The sequence below is a fragment of the Netta rufina genome (assembly GCF_964035555.1).
Source record: "Netta rufina genome assembly, chromosome: Z".
NCBI classification, from domain to species: domain Eukaryota; kingdom Metazoa; phylum Chordata; class Aves; order Anseriformes; family Anatidae; genus Netta; species Netta rufina.
The window spans coordinates 76,751,288-76,773,834 of NC_140126.1; the positions used below are offsets into that span (position 1 = coordinate 76,751,288).

Consider the following 22,547-nt stretch of genomic DNA (forward strand, 5'->3'; position numbering starts at 1 on the left):
CGACCCAGGCCTTTCCAGAGAAGGGTCAGCTCTCTCCTGCGCCGCACTTAGTGGGAAATTACTGCTGCTATTGTCTCCGCAGGGACAAACCAGCCCGCGGAGCTGGCCCCCGGAAATATTCGCATTTGCCTTACCCCAGCAGAGGGGTCCTGGGGGCAGCGGGGGCCGGGCAGGCACCGCTCGCCTTTCCCACTCGTGTTTCTCCTCCTTCGGGCCAAGGCAGAAGGCGGTGCCGGCGTGTGGGAGCCGCCGGGGAGCCAAACCTCGCCCAAAGTTCCCAGGAAACCCACCCAGCTCCCCCGGGAAAATAGTAAAAACCTCCCCCAGGAATAAAAATAATAATAATAATAAAAATGACCGGGGGCTGAGCGCTGCTGGCACGGGGCCGGGAAGCAGTGCTGGCAGTGAGTGAGCTTTTTGGGGCCGGGGTCTGCTGCCCAAAAACCGTCCGGGACCCCCGGCAAGGCTGCAAGCCGCAGGTGCTCCCCCTGCAAAGTCCCAAAGTTAAACCAGGGCGGCGTGGGCCGGGACCCGCAGCTCACCTCCAGCCTGAGAGGTCCCCCCAAGTGTCAATGAAAACGTTCACTTCTGCTTTTATTCGCATTCTTATTTTATTCTTATTTATTTATTTTTTATATATGTCAACTCAACGGCACTTCCAGCGGGCGAGGAAGCAGGAAGGGGCTCCCGGCCGGCCCCACCGCCCCGGGCTCCCACCACCAAACCCGCTCCTCCCTGCTCCATCGGGAGCCAGACTTGTGCCACCTTGTGCGGGTGTTGCGTGCTGCTGGAGCCCCGCAGACTGCGCCAGGGCACGGGGTTTTCTCCGCCTCTGCCTTCACACCCTTCAGGGGGAATAAAACGTCTCTGAGGGGCAAAACTGCAGCCGGCGGTCGGCGCGGGCTGGGCGATGCTGTCCTCGCCGTCACGTTTGGCCACTTTTTGTTCCTGCCACCAGCATTTAGGGGACCGTGCTGAGCACGGCGAAATTTAGAGATGCGGCAAAGCTGCTTGTTTGAGCCTACTTTGAAGTAGTAATGCTAGTGGGTCTGAAATCCAGATCTACGCGCTAATCTATGGTTTCGCCTTCAAACGGAGCTGAGTTACAAAGAGCTCGGGAAGATTTTGCATCTATTCAGCAGGCACAAAATCTTTAATTTTCTGAGGAGCAAAAACTCCCCAAGAAACTTCATATAGCTCCTTAGGTTTTGCTTAGCATACGTGATAAAACATTGATTGTCGCAGTTTGGTGACCCATGAAATTTGGGGGTTAGTTTTCTCTTCAGACCAGAGCATATAATTATGCAAATAAAGAGCTGTCACTGATCTAGTGAAATACTCACAAACACATGCAATCCGAAATGGAACAGAAAAGTGAAAATTTGTGGTATTATGATGGTTACAATGATAAATGACATCTCCTTCCAAGTTTCTCGAGAAGTGCATTTTTCACACTTTGTCGCGCATGTCAGGATGCTGCGGGCACACACCGCGGCGCACACACGCACACACACACGTCCCGCAGGATCCAGACACCCACAAATGCGTGCACAGGCACAGGCACACACACACACACACACACGCACGCACCCATCCCTCGACTCCCTGAGAAATGTCTCTGCCCAAGCGTGCGGTGGATGCATACATTCTTGGCAGGTTATTTTTGGTTTGGCTGACTCGAGCACGGTGCAATATGTGGCTACACGCGGTTTTGGATGTGACACTTCCCATTTGTACTTCTGAATGAAATTTCTAGAGGGGTAAAAAAAAAAAAAAAGAAAAAAGAACAAAAAAGAAAAAAAAAAAAGAAAGAAAGAAAGAAAGAAAAAGAAAACAATTAGTGTTATTTCTCGGGGACACTTTCCCACGAAAAGCAGCATCTTGTGACTGAGCCCCAGAGACTCACACCGCGATGGCTGCAACCAGCGCGGAGCAATGGGCGCACAATGCCATTTCTTTGCTTCCCCCCCTATTTATTATTTATTTTTTTCCATAGCCCTGCTGCGTTTGAGGGTCCCCATGGGGCCGGTGGCTGATTTCCCCCAAGACCATTCTTTCCCCCCCTTGGCGAGGAAATGCTGCTCTCCGACGGGGGGATCGCTCTCCGAACCCCTCGCCCCTCTCAGGTGTCACCCTGGTCACAATATCACGGGGATGTCGCGACATGTCCCCGCCACTGGGTCCCGACGAGGTTGATTTCAGACCCCCCCGCCCCCGAGGAGGTCTAGCCCCAAAAAGACATCGATCCGGAGAAAAAACCCGTGGACCCCCGGCCGCCCCTCTCGCCGTTACCTCTCCGCACGGATCGACGCCGGCAGCGCCTCCGCGCAGATCCCGCGCATCTTGCGCGGCCGTGCAGCACTGCTCGCGCCCCCCGGGGGTCCCTCCCCGGCCAGGGGGGTCCGCAGCTCCGCCGAGCATCCGCGAAACCTCCCCGCAGGCTCCACCCGTCTTATTACCGCTGTTATTTTACGCCGGGGTTAATCGGGATTAATGCAGGGCGGTGGGGAGGGCCGCGCACCCCGCGGAGTGTGGGGGAGTGAGGATGGCACGGGGGGCTGGGGGTGAGGGAGCACCCCCGGGTCCATCACCCCACGGGGGACTTTTGTGGGGGAACTCATGTGTTTGCGGGGAGCAGCCCCCGGCGGTACCTGCGGGGGGTCTCGGCGCTGGGACGCAGGAGGCGGGATAAGCTCATCTTTATTTTGGCACGGAGTCCTCGGGGGGACCCCCTGCGCTTCGCAGTTCCTTACAGAAGCACAACCCGAGGCGAAGGCGCGGTAGGGAAAAGCCCCGAGAAAAGGGCGGCTGTTACAAGCAGAGATTTTTTTTTTTTTCCCCAAAAACTTTCAAATAAATCCGTCACCGCGACGCTTGGCACCTCGCTGCCTCCCCCGGTGCAGGTCAAAACTCCCCGGGAAGAGCACAGAAACCCCAAATGCGTCCTCCGACCGGGGAGGAAAGGCCGGGGGCTGTTGCACACCTCCCCCCTCTCCCCACCTCCCCCCGCCCCCCCCCAAGCTTCAGGCTCCCGGTACGGTAAACCCCGCAAAAAGGAGGATTTCGGCTCAAAACTGGCCAGTCGTCCGCCCCGTGCACCCCTGAGGGTCTCTGCACCCGGAGGTACCGGCCCCCCTCCCCCAAATAATCCCCGTCCCCCAGGTGAACCACGGGGAGCATCCCACGAGCTGGGGTCCCGAACCTACGGGCAACTTTTTTGCCTCCCCGCTGCTAACCACATCGGAGGCGAGGCCGGCACGGCCAGTGAATAATAATAAAAAAAAATTAGATCACTCTAATTTCGCATAATCAAAACGAAAAGAGCTTAATTAGCGTGCTCGCAGGCCGGGCACGCTGTCAGGCACGTCTCGGGATGCACGGCCGAAAGTTGCCGGCACCGAGGGCGGTGGTGGGGGGACCGGGGGGGACCTGAGGAGGACCCAGGAGGGACACAGGGGGGACAAGGGGGGGACAAGGGGGTCCAGCCCGGGTGGGGACGGTGTGAGCAGGGAGCCCAGGCCCCGGTGATCGCCACGGGACAGCAAGTCATTACAAATCCGGTGTATCAAAACGGAAGCATCTTTGCATTTAAAAATAAACGGGAAAATGTGCCCCCTTTTTCTTTTTTGTCTGTCTCTCTCTTTTTTTTTTTTTTTTTTCCTGTCATATTTCACAGTGTGATTCAGGCATTTAATGAATAGGCATTTTTTAAGTGGAGCTTTCAAAAGGAAGATAAGATCCACAGATAATGCCATTGATCCGGCAGGAGGAGAAAATCTCTACAACAAAGGGGCTTTCCCATAAATCGGGACCAAACTTCTTCGACCCTCCTACCGGCAGAAAATGAAAGACTGAAGAGTTGATCCCACTTGGTCCCAGAGAAAGAGAAGGCGACTGACTCTGAAATCACTACTGAAATCACGGGCTTGTTAGCACTTCTGAGTTAGAGCCCTCTTTAGAAAAGAGTAATTTGTGTTTTGTTCTGTCTCAAACTAGAAGGAAGCAGCAAAAATCCTGCAGGCAATGGGACCACGACGATGCTGTTAAATTCTGGCATCAGCCTGGTGCAGGGCTATGTCAGGGCAATTAGAGCTGCACCACGCTGCACTGTGCAGTACCACTGTCAGCCTTAATCTGCGTGCTGATGGGCAGCACGAAATCCAAGTTACAGCCCACAGGAAGCACAACCAGTGAACCCATATTGCTTTGACAGTTGCACTCATCTAGAAATAATGCAAAACGCTATTTAGATGTATACATCACGACCCTGTGCTCTAGGAAGAAAACAATCTAATGAGGGGCTGGGAGACTGCTTGCAGGAAGCAAGCAGTGAAGAGGTTTCCCCCTCGTCCTCCTTTTACAATTCTTCGTATTTTATTCTGTTGGAGCGCCGCGTCGGGGTCGGCTTCACCGAGCTGTTCTTTGCCTCCAGGGCTTCGCTGAAGAACCTGAAGATGGATGGGAAGCTCTTCCAGGAGGTCAGCTCGTGGCGCTCCGTACCTGCAGAACAGAGGGGACAGAGTGACCGGGGGATGCTGCACACCGCGGCTGGCCCTGTGCCCGGGGCACCACAGAGAAGCAACAGCAACCATCCACATCCATTTCCACATCCACATCCGCATCCATATCCACACCCATGCTTGTGTGGGAGTCGCAGACCCTGCGGACTGGGAAGGTGAGGACCCTGCAGCACGGTGACAGCACTACCTCCATGAAGAAACGTTTGCTCTTCAGATCTGGAGCACCTTGTCCCATTTTCTTTTTTTTTTTTTTTTTTTTCTTTTTTCTTTTTTGCCCAGTACATGTGTTTTGGCCCAATACATGTGTATTGACCAAGAAGGGACACCAGACCCTAGCAGCACTGCCTTCCTCGGCAGACCCATACTTGATGAACCCATACATGATGTGCGGGCAGAAAACAGGAGCCTTTCCACTTACCCACACACAAATTCAATCATACCTCATCGTTTTGGAGGGAACCTCTGTTACTTTGCAAGCATTTCCTTGAATGCCTCTCACATTTGCTTTATTAAAAAAAAAAATAAAAGGCAGCAAAACAGCCCCCAAATGAAACCAAGATGCACGCCCCCCTCCTGCGGAGACGAGGAGCCAAACGTGGTGGAAGAGTTGGGATCTCTTCCTGGATAACCCAATTATGCGGGGATGCTGCCGGGAAGTCTCTGGATCCTGGGCCTCCGTTTGATACTTTAACATTGTTAATGATAATTCTTTAGTCTGTAATAGTAGGTCATTGCTATGGTTACTCTACAATGGTGCAACACTTCGCTTTCCCCTTCAGCTATTCGCTCAGACCCGGTAACCACATTTGTTGCTTAGCAACAGTTTTGTGACAGCATCACAATCTGGGGGTGACAACAATGAAGGACACGGTGGCCCTGGATGGCCCTGGAGGGGATGCCACCCTCCAGGGATGCTGGGCACAGTGCCGCCGCTGTGGTGCCCCCATGAGACCCTCATCATCCTCGCGGGATGCATGTCCTCAGCACGGCGCCTCTGTGAGGAGGCCTCCGGTGGAGGCCTGGACATTTGCCTCTCCTCCCCTGCATGCCCAGAGGCAACCAACCCATGATTTCCCCCAAAAAAAAACCCTCTGCAGAGAGTTGACTGCTTCCCACACAAAGAGACGCCTGCCTACAAAGGCAAAGCACGCTGCACACAGACGCACATTCCCACACCCCCATCTCCCATGTTTGTCCTAGGGAGACAGCTTGTGACACCTAGTGCAAATTTCCTGGGGCATCTTTCGCTCAAACACTCCCCACCTCCGAATCCATCCCACCATTTGCAGGGTGACGGAACAAGCATGGGTTTTATGGAGGGGTGCTCCTTTGCTGCTGGGCTTCCTTGCACTCCTGTGTCACATTATGTTCCTTCACTCTTCTCTTCCTTTTCTTTCTCTCTCTTTCTTTCTCTTTCTTTCTCTCTTTCTCTTTCTTTCTCTCTTTCTCTCTTTCTCTCTTTCTCTCTTTCTCTCTTTCTCTCTTTCTTTCTTTCTTTCTTTCTTTCTTTCTTTCTTTCTTTCTTTCTTTCTTTCTTTCTTTCTTTCTTTCTTTCTTTCTTTCTTTCTTTCTTTCTTTCTTTCTTTCTTTCTTTCTTTCTTTCTTTCTTTCTTTCTTTCTTTCTTTCTTTCTTTCTTTCTTTCTTTCTTTCTTTCTTTCTTTCTTTCTTTCTTTCTTTCTTTCTTTCTTTCTTTCTTTCTTTCTTTCTTTCTTTCTTTCTTTCTCCCCATTTCCTTCACTCTGCCTCTCTCTCATCAACAACATTCCTCCTTTGTGAAAGGGCCATCCAGAAACAAAAAATGGCAAAACAATAAGTTTCAGAAGCCTCCCCTTCCCTTTCTCAGCCTTGCCTTCTCCCATGCACTCTCCTCCTTCCCTCAAGAGAGATCAGGCTCACATTCACTGGTGTTACTGAAACTGATTAACCTAAAGCTTTCCTGTAGCAACCCCTCTCAACCCACCCCTCTCAAAAAACAATTCAAGCTTTGAATCTAGAGGGACTCAATGATTCAGCGGTCTAAAGCAATTTTAACACTTCCTATTTTCCCTTTCCTAGTAACAATCTCACTGACAGATGAACAATTTCCCTGGTGATAAAATCACTACAATGGCTATTTAGTTTCTGGGATTATGATGATTCTTTGCTTGATTAATATTGCAATAAGAAAAGCTTGCCAAGTAACTGCCTTGGCCCTTTACAGTCATTTAAAGGTCAAATTTTGTCCTTACTTATTCACATTCAACTACTACTAAAGGGAGAGCCCTAAAAATTTAACACTGCACAGACTGTGCATTTATGATTTATATACCGAAGGCTTGGAAAATTAGACAGAAGGAAGAGGAGTTATGTCCTCAGGGTGATGACAGATTTGGCCATAAGGCTTTCGCCAGAGAAAAAATATCGTTGATGAATGCAATCTCAATCGTGTATTTAGCAGTAGACAAATCTAAATTAAATGCATGAGAAGCCATCTATTTTTTGATTGAAAGAACCGTTTGTGAGAGTCGGGTAATACGAGGTGGCTGTACTACAGCCGAGATACTCTAAGGTATATATCCTCTTGGTGCCTGCTAATTTCGATGGCTGTCATTATAAACTGCACGATGCGGTTAGGCAACGACATTCATTCTCGGAAAAATCTGAGGAGCACGGTGCAATGAAAGGACATATGATGGCCGCCAAGTGTGGGAGACAGCTTGAACATCCTAAAACAAGCCAAGGCTGCTGCTGCTGAAGAATCACAGCCATTGATCCTGCCCCTCCTGACTCCGCAAAGACCCGGAGGGGCAGCCCAAGGGCTTCCCGAGGACCCGCATAGGAACGGGAGCTGAGGGAGCACCAGTATGGCATTGCTGGACAAAATGCAGGAGCAGCCAAGGGTCTGAGAGAGGACTGACCTGCTGGCTGCTGGTGTGGAAGGAGGCAGGGGAAACGGTGTTGTGTCAAGTTCAGGGCACCGCGGGGGAGCAGCGCCAAGGCGAGGGCGGATCCAGCAACCAGGAGGGAAAACGAGCAATGACTAACGCAGCGAACGGGCTTCAGAATCAATTTACGCACGGCAAGAAAGAGATACTGACAGCTGGAAATAACGCAGGCTTGATGATACAGTTGTTGATACAAAAAATCAGGTGAGGGAATACTCGCTAAAATTTAATATACAAATCACCGGGTCTGGATGACATGCATCTGAGGGTCTTCGGGGAACCAGTTAATGAACTTGCTGAACTACTAGCAATTATTTCTGAGAACTCATGCACAATCAGGTAGGCACCAGAGGACTGGGGCGGGGGGAGGAAGAAAAACAATGCTAATTTGAGAAAAGAAGGATTAAATGAAATCACCACACATAATATTTACCTTTGAATATTATTAAAGTAAGAGATCGACATTTAAAAAAAAAACAACCCCGCAGGTGCCTTGAGGAGAACAGAAGCTGTAGAACAAAACGGGCTCAGATTTCACAAGAACAGATAAAAAATGAACTCGCCCACTTCACTGAACCACGGAATCTAGCAGGCAGAGAAGACAGGGCCATGACCACATCCTCCTGCACAGCCCAGTCAGACACCACAAGTGCGGGAGGGATGTGGGGCATCACCTGCAGCATAGTGCCACCACCGCGGCACACCTTGCCTCCTGCATGCCCACCATGCCCGTGGCGACCACCACAGTGTCCACAGGTTTCTGGTCCCTTGCCTCTGGGTGGGCTGAGGCTGTCTGAGCTTCTTGGGGGCTGGCTAGAGGGCTTTGGAAGAGAAATAATAGGTGTGGTGCAGGGCTGGAAACAGAGCTGTGGTGTCGCTGAGGGATTGGTGTTAGGACTTATGTCTTCTAAACATGGTTATTAGTGATCTGAGAGAATAATGGTAGCACTTATTAGTTAGCTGGATGAATTAGCAGGTGATACAAAGAAGAGGACATGAAGAAAAAGAAGGAAGAGAGAAGAAATAATACTAATATTGACACTAATATTGATACTAATACTGATACATACTAATATTGATACTGCTAACACTAACACTAATATGAATACAAATTCAAATTATTAATATTAATGCTAATGCTATTGCTAATAAATGTTAACACTAATATACTAATACTGATACGGATACTAATAAATGCTAATACTAATATTGATACTAATACTAATGCTAATACTAATAAATATGAATACTGATACTGATACCAATAATTACTAATACTAATACTGATAGTAATATTGATACTGGTACTGATACTGACACTAATATTGACACCAATACTAATGCTAACAACAACAACAGCAATAACAACAATAACAAAAAAAATAATATAAACAAAAATAGTTAATAACAGGAGCCTAAATGGGCAGGAAAAATGGAAGAGGGAAAAAAAGGAGCTTGTATAGGTGCCTGCCGAGATGGCATCGTGTTGCGTGTGAGCACGGAGTGGGTGACCCCGGTGCCACGCAGGCCTTCCTGCTTGGGAAGTTTTTCCGCTGAGACCAGCTGCGATGCTGGCCTTGGCTCCGGCCCCTGAGGCAGCAGTTCCTCCTGCAACACCATGGCCTTTGAAATGAATTAAGGGTGCTCTGCACCTCAGGATTTAGCCTCTGATGGAGCAGGCAGCATCACAGCTCTCCATGAAGCACCTTGCATAGTGAAAAGCTTCCACCTGGCGTCAGTGGGAGCCACACCGGGAGGACCCTCGCTGCTACGTCTGTCATCCCAGGCACTGAGCCACACCTGTACCAAGCCTTGCCAAGGCCTCCTCCAGGGCTTCTGTGTTTCCACAACACAGACGAGCAATGCCAAACGCACAAAGAGATGATGATCCATGTTCCCTCTGGCCTAGGGAGGTGAATGCAGTTCACAAGGCCTTGCTGGAAAGGCCTCTCTTTCCGTGTCACGGTATCTACACACACAGAGTCTTGATCCTTAATGTATGCCATTGTGTAATGCTGTAATGATGCAATGATGCTGTCCAAACCTGCATGTGTGCATCAGGAAAAGCAGTATCCTACCTGCTGCACCCGTCTTTTCAGATGCTCTTCCCTTTCCCAGAGTTCTAACCAGGAACTTAACTTTTTAACCCCTGACTCCATCAGACGTTATCCAGAGTGACAGGTTTAACTATTTTTAATTCATAAAGTTTCTGCATTTACTATTTTTGGAGAAGGGTCCCTTGGATCTGCACAGAGGAAGTGAAATGTGCTTTGCAGAAATTACTGTGGCTGCTGTGACTGCTTTGCTCTACTGAAGTAAATCTCCAGATCTGAAACCCCAAAACAGAAGATCATCATCAGGAGATCAGAGCATCATCAGTTGTTTTATCAGGAGATTTAACAAATGTATTTGTTTAAAATCATTATGCACATCTGACAGGGAGCACAAGAACTTCAGCAAAAAATTGGGGAAGAGTCCATTAGCTCAAGAGGTTCGAGAAAGGATGATCTTAAGAGCTTCTGCATATGCAGTTCTGGACATCTCAGTGGTGAAGAAGTGTTAAAAGCTTAAGCAAAATTAAGAGAGAAGTCATAAACCAATTAATGAAATGGAAGCAGTGATTTCTGTATTATTATTATTATTATTATTATTATTATTATTATTATTATTATTATTATTATTATTATTATTATTATTATTAATAATAAAACCACACATGCACAAAAGAACAAAACCTTGGTGTGTTTAGTTTGGCTTAGATGTAATAGTTTGTGGAGTCACGGACATGATAATAATCTAGAAGTGTCTTGGTAGGGAAATGAATTCTTTGGAGGAACCATGAGGGAAGAACCAGGCAAAGCTGGAGGAATGAAATACAGCTTAAGTAGAGGGCTTAGTCCCACAGTAAGTTGTTTTAGATGGAATGTTCGTGTGAGAAAAATCGTGGGAAGCTGTTTGGCAATGCCAGAGAACAGACTACACATACTAAGGCATGTTATGCTTAGCTATTACCTCCTGTGACACTGACAACAGTGTTTACTTTTGTTGTACATTTATTATCTGTAATATCTTTACTAGAATGACAGAAATGGAGCAGCAAGAATCCCACCAGCCCAGAACAATGATTACCTCTGAACCTCCCCCTCCCCCCCCCTTTTTTTTTTCCTCATTTACAGCACATAATCAGAAGCAGCAAGCGGTTTGGAAAGGTAACAAAATATTTAACAGCCTCCTCTCACCCTGCACACAACTGATGGGAAGACTCGTGCAAAAGCTGAGTCAGAGCAAGGTTTGCAAAGTGAGAAAGAGACCGGGAGCCAACACACCACTGCAGCCATCATTTCCACCACTGTTCATTAAATATTAAGGGCAGTCCCAAGAGCATGGGTCATTTGTTTGCTTCTCTGAGCACTAACCGGTCAAATAAGCCAAAGTTGTAAGGTCGCTCGCTTCTGAGTGCAGGTCAAGTCATTTTCTTTTGAGCATGCATTATAAAAAGGAAAAGAGAGCTACTGCGTTACAAACAGGAGGAATCACAAACAGGTTAGCAGCTGAAGGTGCAGGATGATCAATGGCATTTAAAGAGATGGAAGAGTTTCAGAAACCCAGTGGTTTTAAGGGACTGGTCCTGGGCAGCAAACTTGTCCTATTCCTATTTCTATATGGACACCTACATGCAAATCTCTATCATCACCATCTACAGACATTTCTACATCTATCTGTATTTATATATGAACATCAATATTCCTTGCCTGTCAAATATGAGATGGGGAGTTCACTTTACATCACAGAAGGTATTTTGGTGGTGAGAAAGCACCTATGGAAGCTGCAGGATCTCATTGCATTAAGTAGCAATGGGTCAGGCAACAGTCTCTTGGGAATATTACAGGTATACCTGAAAAATTGCACATGTTCTTGAGTTTCTTTCCATCCAGCCCTATTTTTTAATAGTTTGTGATTTTACCAGCTGTATTTAGACAACCAGTAGCACTGATTCTATTTGCATGGTACATCATAGCTCTGAAACCTGTTGATAATACACATTAGCGTAAACTTTTTAGATGTAGGTTCTTTTTCTTCTATCATAAATTAGAAAACAAAACAAAACAAAACACCCAACTTTATAAAATTGTACCCACGAGCACAAAGTAGTTAGTATTTGAAAAACATAATTTTCTCCATCGGGGAAAGGAAAGTTATAAGTAAATGAAGTTTTTACCTGTTTAAAAACCCTGCACTTCCCAAGAACACTCATTCACCTGGCTTCTTTGGAGACCTCTATAATACCCATATTTAAGCTTCGAGGCTCCCACAAGTTATAAACCTGGGAAACACCAATGTACACGATGGCTCTTAACACGCAGCCGCACCGTGACAGCAGTCAGTGGCCTCTCCTTGTCCTGTGCTTCCCAAGGGAAAGTCCAACAGGGGTTTCTGCGGCTGTGCTCACCATTGCTGTGCTTTAGGGGATGGGCAGCAGCCAAGACTGGGGCTAGAATGCTGCCCTAGTGCATGCACAGCACTTGACATTTACACCACATCACGGCAGTACCTGTGTGCTCATTTAATTCATGCCAAATGAAATACTGCAGGGCAGATTTAAAAATCTGAGCTTATTCCAAAATCCCGAAGCTTTTCAGTGATTCTAGTGCTTACAGGGCGGAGATGTGAAGTTACACCCCTTGCTGGCAAGCTCTGCTGACGTGGGAGAGCACTACTTACGCAAGGAGTTTCATTGATTAGAGCAGGACCGGGTGTGTGAAAGGACCGGCGCTTAGAAAATAGCTACTCTCTGTGATGGTGTTTTACGATTATTTGCTCCTAAATAGTAATTGTACCATCAAACATCCGGATGGAGAATTAATTATTGGAAATAATTCAGAAAATGCTGATGTAAGCTTCCTTCAGTGAAGAACATCGCAGATTTGTAAAACCCACCAAGCAAATGAAATTATGTAAATCACCCGAGGAACAGCTGTACCAGCAGCATGAGCACGAGCCGATACGGCTTTGGCGCTCCCAGGCACGCACGCAGCCAAGGCGATGCTGTGGAAATGGCAGCGCTTGCACCCAGAGCAGCGAGGAAGGGCAGTGCTTTAAAATCCTGCATTATGTGACGGTAAAGACACCCTGCCTAATAAAAATGGAAGAGGGCCCTTAATCACCAGCAGGATAAGCACAGACCTGCAATTGCAAAAAAGCAATTATAAAGTAAAACAGCTGAATATAATTTTCTCCCCTTACGTGCCAGAACTGGTGTGGATGCCAACACTGGCAATCACGGAAGTGAAGGAGGTCTTTCCAGGGACAGAAACGGCCCCGTGCTGAAGGAACAAATGGGCCATGAAGCGCTGCAGCAAATGCCCAGTGCTTTTAGGATTTCAGCAAGAATCTGAATTCAAATGTCGTAAGCCTGTAGTGCATAAATGAACTCCTGCTGCCCCCATCCCCCTCGTGGAAAATGTTCATAATAAGGAGCATTTCAAAGGGTTTTTGTTTTCTGAAATTTCTGCTTGGATTATAATGTCCTGTTGTATCTTTGTAGGCAGAGGATTACAGTCAACATGAGCCCAGACTATATTTGCAGGTGCAGGAACAGCATTTTATGTACTGTACTTTTACAGTTAAGTTCAGAGGCAACTCAGTCTTGTGCTTCCTGCCACTGGTGCTCACACAGCACTCATCACTGTAAAAAAGCCCTGCCGTTGAAAGGAAACAACCCAACCCAACCCAACCCAACCCAACCCAACCCAACCCAACCCAACCCAACCCAACCCAACCCAATCCAACCCAAGTCAACACAATGCAACGCAACCCCTCCATGGTGTCTCCACCAGCTCCCAGTCTCTGCCTGGTCTCCTGGTCTTTTTTTTTTTTTTTTTTTTTTTTGGCTGAGTTTGTGCTGGTGAAGAAGAAAACCCCATCAATGTAGATGCACTGCCTCTGAGACACTGGCGGTGCTCCTGAGGGAAAGCTGAGCAAAACACATCCATAATCCTGCTGTCTGTGGCTGCTGGAGGGTGGGAACAGGGCAAGCAATGGGGACATCCACCCTCTCTCCTGCCGGACACCTGCTCCAGGTGCCACAAGCTGCCAGAAAGGACTTAGCTCTTTGTGTCAAGAGGTGAAATTTAACAGCCTAAACCCAAATGATCCTGAGCATCCTGATTCAGCTGCTCAGTGCCCCCCGAGGTGTCTAAGCTCCACTGACACCTCTGCGCCTGACCTTAGAGCTTGTGCCTTATTACAGCACTGCCTCTGTATATGCTCAGAAACACCTCAGGCTTGACAGGGCAAATGCTTTCATGGGTCTCAGGCAGATAGAGAGGCCCCTCCGTAATGCTCAGTACGTACACAGGCCTCAGAGGGAGGAATGCCCTCTTCAATCCTTCTTTTTTTCCCAACTTTCTTTTCACTCCTTCCCCATTTTAATTCTGTTCAAGACACCTGTTTGTCCAGGAGGAACTTCTGAATTCCTCCCCCCAAACTTGCCCACCTCACAGCTCTTCCCAAACCCTTGCCCACCAGATGTCCCTTAATTCCTCTTGGATCTCATCCATCCATCTAGACCATCTCTCCAGTCTTTATGGCTCCTAATTCCTTTTTTTTTTTTTTTCCTTCAAACTGTTCTCATCAGACCTTCTCCTTGAAAACACCTCACTGGAAAACAGAGACTGAGACATGGTTTTGCCAGGTTTTTTAAAAACATGGGCACAGGCTGCACCTACCACCCAGGGATAGTGGTGGGACAGAAAAATGAGGGCACGTCCATGACAATACAACAGCCCTACCCTGAATGTTACGACAAATGAGCAGTCAGTCTTCTATGTGAGAATGATGGTTTCATGGGAAATTTAGTACAGTTTTTAGTGACTTCATGGAAAGGAAACACATCTGTGTTTGTAAAATGCCTGGAAAATAGAGCTGGGCTACCAGAATGCAAAAAAAGCATAACAAAAAAGATTTTAAAATTCAAGTTTTGGAGTCATGGACAGGTTCTCTGTTCATTCTGCTAAAATTTGAATTTTACCAAGTAATTACAAAAAAAAAAAAAACTCTATGGGAGAAAAACTGTGAAAAAATTGCTACGGTGGGAAGAAGACAGCGCTGTTTCACCAGTGAATTCACACTGATACAGTCAGCATTAACCTTCTTATGTAAGCATGATCTTTGCTGGTCATTGCGAACGAACATTCTTGAGAAAGGCAGGGGACTGAACCCAGACCACGAGATTTCATGGGCAATGATCATTGTTGTGGGTCAAGTACAGCTGTGCTGCAATCATGAAGTTAATAACCTCTCCCACGGCAGCTTTACATACTGCTGTCTCTGAGGAATGCTATTTCTGTAACTCACAGCCTTTGGAGATGCTATTTATAATTTATAACCAATCTGAAGCGCAAAGATTTTTTCTCTCCTGCAAGTCCCAGTAATCAATACAGGTCTGCACCCATCACAGTCCCGTTGACGTGAAGTTGATGTGAAGTGGGTGAGCACTGTGGCTCAAAACCACTACGGCCACCTGCAGCATCTGGGCTGGAACCGCAAACAAAGGGGAAGGAATGCTCTGTTCGGGTGCCATCTCAGCTGTTTAGTGTCACAAACTAAATTAATTGCATATTTGCCTCAGAGACACTCAGAAACTTGAGTTTTTCTGGCGTGTGTCTCATGGACTTCAGGCTTCCACGCCCTAATTCATAACACATCAGGAACTGGTGTTTGATACTTGAAGTGTCCGTAGCGTGGAAACCAGCAATTTAAGACTAAGCACTAATTTGCAGAGGCTTTGCAGATGTGAATTACACTAGATTTAACTAAGCTGAGTAACATTGCACTTCCCATGACTTAACCTTGGAGACGTCATCAGAGGGAACATTCAAGATTAATGACCACGGAGCTGCACCAAGAGCACAGCAAAGCATAGGGCATCAGGGAGGGAGGGGAGACGTTGGTGACTGTACCTGAGATGAGATGAGAACACATACTGTGACAGAGGGGGGATGACCTCCACCAATGCCCTGCCTGAAATCCCCTTTTCTTAGGTGGGCACATGCATGGAAGGTTGGTCTGCCACCAGCAACAGAGCCTGGGATGAACGTGGAAAGGTCAAGTTTGTGGTGGAAGGAGGAAAAAAAAGACAAAAAAATAAACCCTTTAAAAATGGAAGACTCTTGCTCTGTCTTTTTCTGCTTTTTTCTGGCTTTTCTGTGGCTGGAGTGAGCTCATCAGGACCCAGGGACCAGCATGGGGAAGGACAGATGTGGATTTCTCCTGGAGGAACTGCAGGTCATGTCCTGCCTTGCAACCTTGGGAGAAGCACAACGGGCCTGAAAGCAGCCCCCAAAACACACCTTTCTGCTAACACGGTATTCATCATCCAATCGAAGAGCTGAAAAGGTTGTAGCCACTTCAACACTTAAATAAGTTCCCTTTGGGAGACCATATTTATTCCAAAATGAGGACTGATTTGCTACTGCCATTCATATATATATATAAAAATGCCACCAAGCTCCAAAGCTATCTTCTAGCTGACATAGTCACCTCCATTCTGAAGGAACAATGTTTGTTTTCCCTACCAGACAGAGAGAGGGAAAAAAAAAAAAAAGAGAGAGAGAAAATAGCAAAGCTTAATGACCCTGGTGCATTTCCAAATGCAAATTCTCATTTTGAAATACTGTCCTGACCTAACAATTGACCTTCTGATGTGGAGTCTTATGACAGAACTGGTGCTCCTAAGTCAGGCTCACAGAAAAAGCAAGCAAGATCCTTCATGTCATGGTAGGGATCTTCTGCCAAGAGTTCAGTGGGTGCTGAAGAAAACTTGAGTTTAGTCTCTCTCAGTGAGAAAGATGGTAAACCTCAAGAACTGGAAATGAAAAAGCAAGAACCTGCCAGGAAAGTATATTTGGAAGTGGAAGAGAGATGAAATATTTAAATGAGTTTCAAAACTTGTTTCAAATTGTTTTCTTTTCCTTACATTGAGAATCTCTTTTTTTTTTTTTTTTTTTTTTTTTTTATAAAATTAAGACAGAATGGAAAGAAGTTGTCAGGGTAATTTCTCTCTGAAGAATTGCTGAACTGGAATTATGTCATCTTGCATTAAAATTATCAGTTATTGCCACAGTTGGCCCACAAATATTATATTAAAAAAGCAGGAAGAAAATCACTAAAATACATTTGGGGAATTCTTTTGTTTGTGCCCTGTGCATATCTTTTAATACTTATTGCTCCAATTTGGCTTGGTTTGTCTAAAACACTGTAGGCTGTTTTTTCAAAACAAGCCTAAAACAACTGTTGATATATTAGGGAAAAAACGACATGGGGAAAAACAAGATTGAGGTGGGAGCTGAAGTTTGTCTAAATGAGAACAATATCAGCATGCACAAATGCACAGACAAGCACAGTTTGACAGTCACTGCTCATAAAAGATCCTGCAAGGAGTTAATATGAAAACTAAATCTCCTGTAGAGGGAAGTTGGAGGGGAGCTCATATATAAGCACTTAAGGAAAACTTGCGCCGTGGCTGGAATATATATAGCGCATTCCCCATTAGTCTAGGGATAAATGAAATGTAATAACCACGATATATTGCTATATTAAATTAAGAAAATATTTTTTTCAGTCTTTTGCAAAAAGAGGGAATCTATGACTGACTAAAAAGCAACGCGCTTTCCGTCAACAACATACCCATCTGTTTTGACACGCTTTTCAGAGCCAGTACCAAAACGACATGAATGCTTCACATTTTGTGCCTCTGTAGCTGCACTACGTGACTGCTCCTCCCCGCAGGAACCTCACCGAGCCTTGCAGTGCAAATCCTCCACATCTCCAGATGCCCCCAGTGGATTTTCCACTGAAGGCCTACGGGGTTGCCTCCGAGCTGGGAAAGGAAGGGGACGTGCAGGGCTTGCTCCCATATGGATCGCTCCTTTGTGAAGCCAGGAAAACCAGTCCCTGCTCAGAAAACACTGCCCCAGGCTTCGCTCTGTGCACAGGGGTCCTGCTCGGGTCTGGGGGAGAAGAGTGACTCCCCTCCATGCAAGGAGCCCCCATGCACCATTGCACCGCATCCCTGGCATGTGCCAAAATGCCCCCGCTGGGGCAGGACCATGATGGCATCTGCCCCATGGCCCAGGGTTTCTGTCACTGATCCGAGTAACAACCACCTCAACTGTGATAATTTCCATATTTTCTGTTTCCTTTAATAGGGAAGCACCTTGAGGGGACCATGCCGCTGCCCTTGCACAGCACTGGCTGAGCTGGACTTCTGATGTACACGCTGGTACATAAATTAAGTTTCACAACAGAAACGGTTCAGAAAAAAAAAAAAAAAAAAAAAAAGAATCAAATAAATCTGTGGCAGACAAGCTTAGCAAATCAAATAGATGCAACTGCTTTGGTACGGGCTGGGAAGTGCTAAAACCAAATGCTTCCTTAGGACACCCATTGCTTAATGTGGCTTTCTGAAATATGAAAAGCAGATACTTTTTAATTGGGTTTAGTATCCCAAATGGGTCATGGAGATATTCCTATCTGACTTTTGTGTGTTAAGCAAGTAGATCCTTTGTAGTTAGGGATCTCCATAGTTTCCATTATAAGAGCTTGTCTTCAGTTGCTTATAAATTTTGCCAAGCTAAGTATTTGGGATGAAAATTCCCATGCTCTGTTTCTGCCTCAGGCTGATTATTATTATTTTTTTTTATGTTTCAACTAAAAGGATTTAGTCACTTCAGGAAATAAGATTGAGGAAAAACATGTTTTGCCCCTGTTGGGGAAAAAAGAAAAAGAAAAAAAAAGAGAAAAGAAAAGAAAGCCTTACAAGAAATTCACTGAGCAGCTCCTGCGTGTCTATTCTTCACAGCAATAGTCTGCAATTTGGAAGGTATGGTCCCTGTTGTCCTTTTGCAGTTCCCATGAAAAACCACCCAGCTTTCTGCCTCGTCACAAGCCTTTGAAAAGTCTCATTTGCATAGGCTCAGTGAAGAGTCCCCAGAAGCTGGCACCCAAAACTGGCCCACAGCTGCTCTGAAGATGCTGCTTGCGAGGGGCGAGCTGCAGCCCAGGCCGGCGGGGCCGAGCTGGGCTGCTCCTGCAGTGCCTGCTGCCAGGCCCTGTGGGCACTGTGGCATCAGGCACAGGAACCGAGCGTGGCCTCACTCCATCCTGCGCTCCAAATGCAGGCGAAACAAGGGAAGAAGGGAAAAGAAAAAGCCACTTAATGCCACAAAAGAGAGGGGAGAGCTAGTCCTGGGGGCAGACTGAGAGCGGAGCTGGCTGTGCAAGAAGGCTGCAGGAGGGAGGTGGCCCTGCAGCTGGAAGGAGGGCAGCCCAGGGCAGGGAACTGGCTGCAGAGAGGCTGGGGAGTGGGGACAGGGACCGGGGCGGTGTTGCAGGGGCAGCACCGGTGGCAGGAGGGTAACGAGGAGGGGAGCAGATGCAGCAGGCCACAGGGGTGCAGGTTTTTCCATCTCGTTGGAGGACCTATCCCCTCCCAGCACCACCAGAACAGACCAGCTGGGTCGGTGCTTCCTTCTGCCTTAGCTTTGGTTCATGGAGAAGGTGACAATTAACAACTCTAGTGATATCAGCTGCTTTGCCTGGCTTCACTAGTACAGGCGCCTGGATCTATGATTTCCAGCTCCACACCTGGCCTGCATCAACAGAGCCTCACACGACAAAATTTCTCTTCTTGATGAGGTTAAAGAAAGTGAATTGCACACAGAAGAAGCACATTAAGAGAATATTTGAAGTGGAGACTGAAGGGAAAAGTTAGACAATCGGCTTAGTCAATACCCAAGTGGCTCAGGGACAGGACCATGGTGACTACTGCTGCCAGTGGGAAGGAGGAGATGCATGGCGAGAAGGCTGCCAAGCAAGCAGCAAGGGAAACAGTTTGTGATCACACCATGCAGAGATTGGGAACTGCTTCTGGTGACTGGAGACTTGGCCCCTGGTGGAACGTGATTATTGGCACTGCTCTGATACAACTTCCATCTACACTGTGCTGCCCTTGAGGATCTCTTGTGCCTTTCTCTACCAGGCTCCTCCACTGACTCATTGCTTGGGTCAAAACAGACTGGGGTTTTTCAGCAGAACTTGAAATAATTTCATTTATAATGAAGCGCAACGAGGAAACAAAGGAGAATGTAATACAGCTTGGGAAACTCAAGAAATGTGGCACTTTATTTGCCATTCTATGGATAATGAATGGAATTAAGTGTTGGGTTTAAAAACAGATATTTAAAGTAAAAAACAATGTCTATTTTAAAGAACAACAGCAGGGAACTAATCTCACTAGGGGAGTAAAACTTGCATGATTTCCCAAGTCCCAGGGAGGGTTTTGAAGCACCTGCAGACAGGAGTCTCACCACAGAAGCAGATCCTGTGCCACTGAACCATTCACAGTCAGGACGTTCCTGATCCTTCCAGGAAAGGCCTGGCTCATCTGGTTTCTTAGGCCCAAGGTTTCCAGGTGAGTATCTTCCCAGATATGTGTCACCTCTAATGGCCACTCATATTTACTGAACTACCAGTCGTATTTTTATCTTAACCCAGCTGAAGGTAACTGTTGTTTCCACCTGGGAGCACACCATGTCTGTATGGGGGCATGACCACTATGGTTGCACAGCGCTGTTGTGATTGCTGTAAAGAACGAGGATAACACAGAAATAATAATTTACGCTCAAAATAAAGCTCAAATAAAAATCAAGCCCAAATAACTCATCTGTGGTGAGTTTTTCCTGAGGCAGCCCACCAGAAGTTCCCAAAGCACTGGCCCGTAAGGTAGGGGCTCAGAGGAGCTGACCAACACCTGGGACAGGCTGTGTACGGCAATCCAGATGGACATCACAGGTTGGCTTCATCTGAGGATGCATGAGCTGTGACTCTGCCAATCCAGTGGCGCACGGAAAGCACCGAAGAGCTGTGCTCGCTGCAGGGGACAAATTGCACTCGCAGGACACAACATATGTAGGAGCACTAAAGTATAAAATACAAAATGTTTGTACATTGTCATTGCTCACTCTAGCATGAACTGATTGGGCAATAGTCTGTCACTGTGGAGGACTCTGGATAATGTTAACCCATTAAAACTTCGAGCATTTCATACGTCGTTGGAGCTGAGAATGGCCAGTCACTAAAAGCAGTATTACGCTGCAGTCACATCACATGCACCTCTAGACTCATCCCAAAATTCGCTGCCATAGCTTTAGCTAACAGTTACCTATCTGGGGTTTGGATAACAGAACAGTTAAAAAAAAAAAAAAAAAAAAAAAGGAATAAATGAAAAAAACAGTATGAAGACTCATACAGGGCACCATGAACACAGCACTGACAGTTTTAATGATAAACGTATCGGAAAGAATCCATGCATCTAAACTTGTACTTGCTATGATGTGTGATGCTGTGACATGTATTTTGGGGTGCCAACCATACACAGTTTGTTTTTCTTGCTCCAGCTGTTAGCATGTACCTTTCTGTGCTAACATCATGGCACTCTTCAAATGAGACATGAAGGAAGGGTGACATAGCCACAGGCACAGAATCAATTACCCCCAAACAACAATGTAATTGATCATTCTCAAATACAGAAAATCTGCTAAGCCCTGCCAAGCCTTAACAGGCTCAGTTTCAAAAGCAGGCACATAACACTCTCTCAAAATCTGTAATAAGCTAGGCATAGTTTAAGGGCACTAACCTGCCCAAGAACGCCATCACCTCTATAAGCATTCATGTTCAGTAGCATATTTATGACAACTGCACTGTTTGTGCATCATATTATCATTCAGATAACACAACACACTTTGCACACTTTTATCTATGCTTTATGGCCAGTATCTTTTATATATTACCAACTACGGTTCATTTCTTTGTTTACTGCTGCTATATCACAACGTACCTCCCAGGTGTGGCAACGACTGATGTTGTTGCACTTACTCTTAGGAGCAGTTCTTGCTCACTACCTTGGGACACCACGTTTGCTCTGTGCAGTACAAAATCTGCTAACCCCAAACTCCTAATTATTTGCTGTTCCAAGCTGTCATAATGTCAAAGCACCATCTTTTATTCCAGGTGAGTCTTTTATCCTATGCATCTACCTGTAGCTGTTACATTTCAATGCACATGAACATACTGGGGCCTGGAGACATGAAGAAAGGAAAATGACATCTTTTTACCTTCCACAGGCACACATATATACCCCATCTGACAGTGCCCTGGTATGCAACAGGCCATCAAGTATTTGGTAAAAACTTTGCAAATGATCATCATCTTTTCAGGACGAGAACTCTTCTACTCCCTTTGTATGCAGTCTTGAATGCAAATTGGGCACTAGCATAGGCATTTCTCTCATAAACAGCTATGTTCCATTTATTTAACCTGCTAAAGCTAAAAACCGAGCAGCTAACACACTGCAGAAAGCCAAATCTACACAAGGCAGAAATTAGTTTGTTAAGCAACAGTCATTGGGTGTTACTGGCGTTCTTCGGTTTTGCATTTTCTTTCCTCTTAAAATATCTTGCCTTAAATTTGAAGTAATGTCATTAAGTACAGCAGACTGCTTGACAGGCTTCTCTGGTAACAGGCAGCACAGTACGTTTTCTTTAAAGGGCTCACGATACAAATGCTGAAATAAGATGTGTTTTTACTTAATGTGGATAAAGCGTGTGAATGAAGTGTGAAAAATCTGAAGTGGGAATAAAAAACAAGCCTAAAAGAATTAGGCTCTTCCCTCTTTAAAAATAAATACTGGAAAATTATTTCATTTAATAAAATTGCCAGCTTTGCAATCCAAAGAGCTCCCCTATAGTCCCTTCAAAGAAAATAAAGACAAATCATTACACAAGTGGCAATATAAACCCGTTCTTCTCTGTCACTTTTGCAAAAAATAATGCTTGAGCTGTGGACTTGTAACAAGTTTTGACTATGGGCCGTTGAAAATCTGGCACTTCCATGAAGCTCCATCAGGAGCAAAATGATCCACCTAGGGTGATGGTACCTAAACCTCATGTTTTGTGCCTGGACACCTTTCCACCAGCACTGTGTCCCTTGTGGCACTGGATTTTTGTGATGCAGCAGCCGAGCCAGCCTCTAATTCAGTAGCGG

General features: G+C 46.3%; 1 protein-coding gene across 3 annotated transcripts in view; it reads right to left on the minus strand.

Annotated features, from left to right (window-relative positions):
• Nucleotides 1–3,143: 3,143 nt before the first annotated feature.
• Nucleotides 3,144–22,547, minus strand: part of ARB2A (ARB2 cotranscriptional regulator A) — a 256,989-nt gene continuing 237,585 nt past the window's right edge. For all 3 annotated transcript variants that reach the window (XM_084304787.1, XM_084304788.1, XM_084304786.1), the window contains one exon: nucleotides 3,144–4,500. In XM_084304787.1, the coding sequence (XP_084160913.1) occupies nucleotides 4,358–4,500 (143 nt within the window). In that variant the 3' untranslated portion in view covers nucleotides 3,144–4,357. The remainder of the gene's footprint in view (nucleotides 4,501–22,547) is intronic.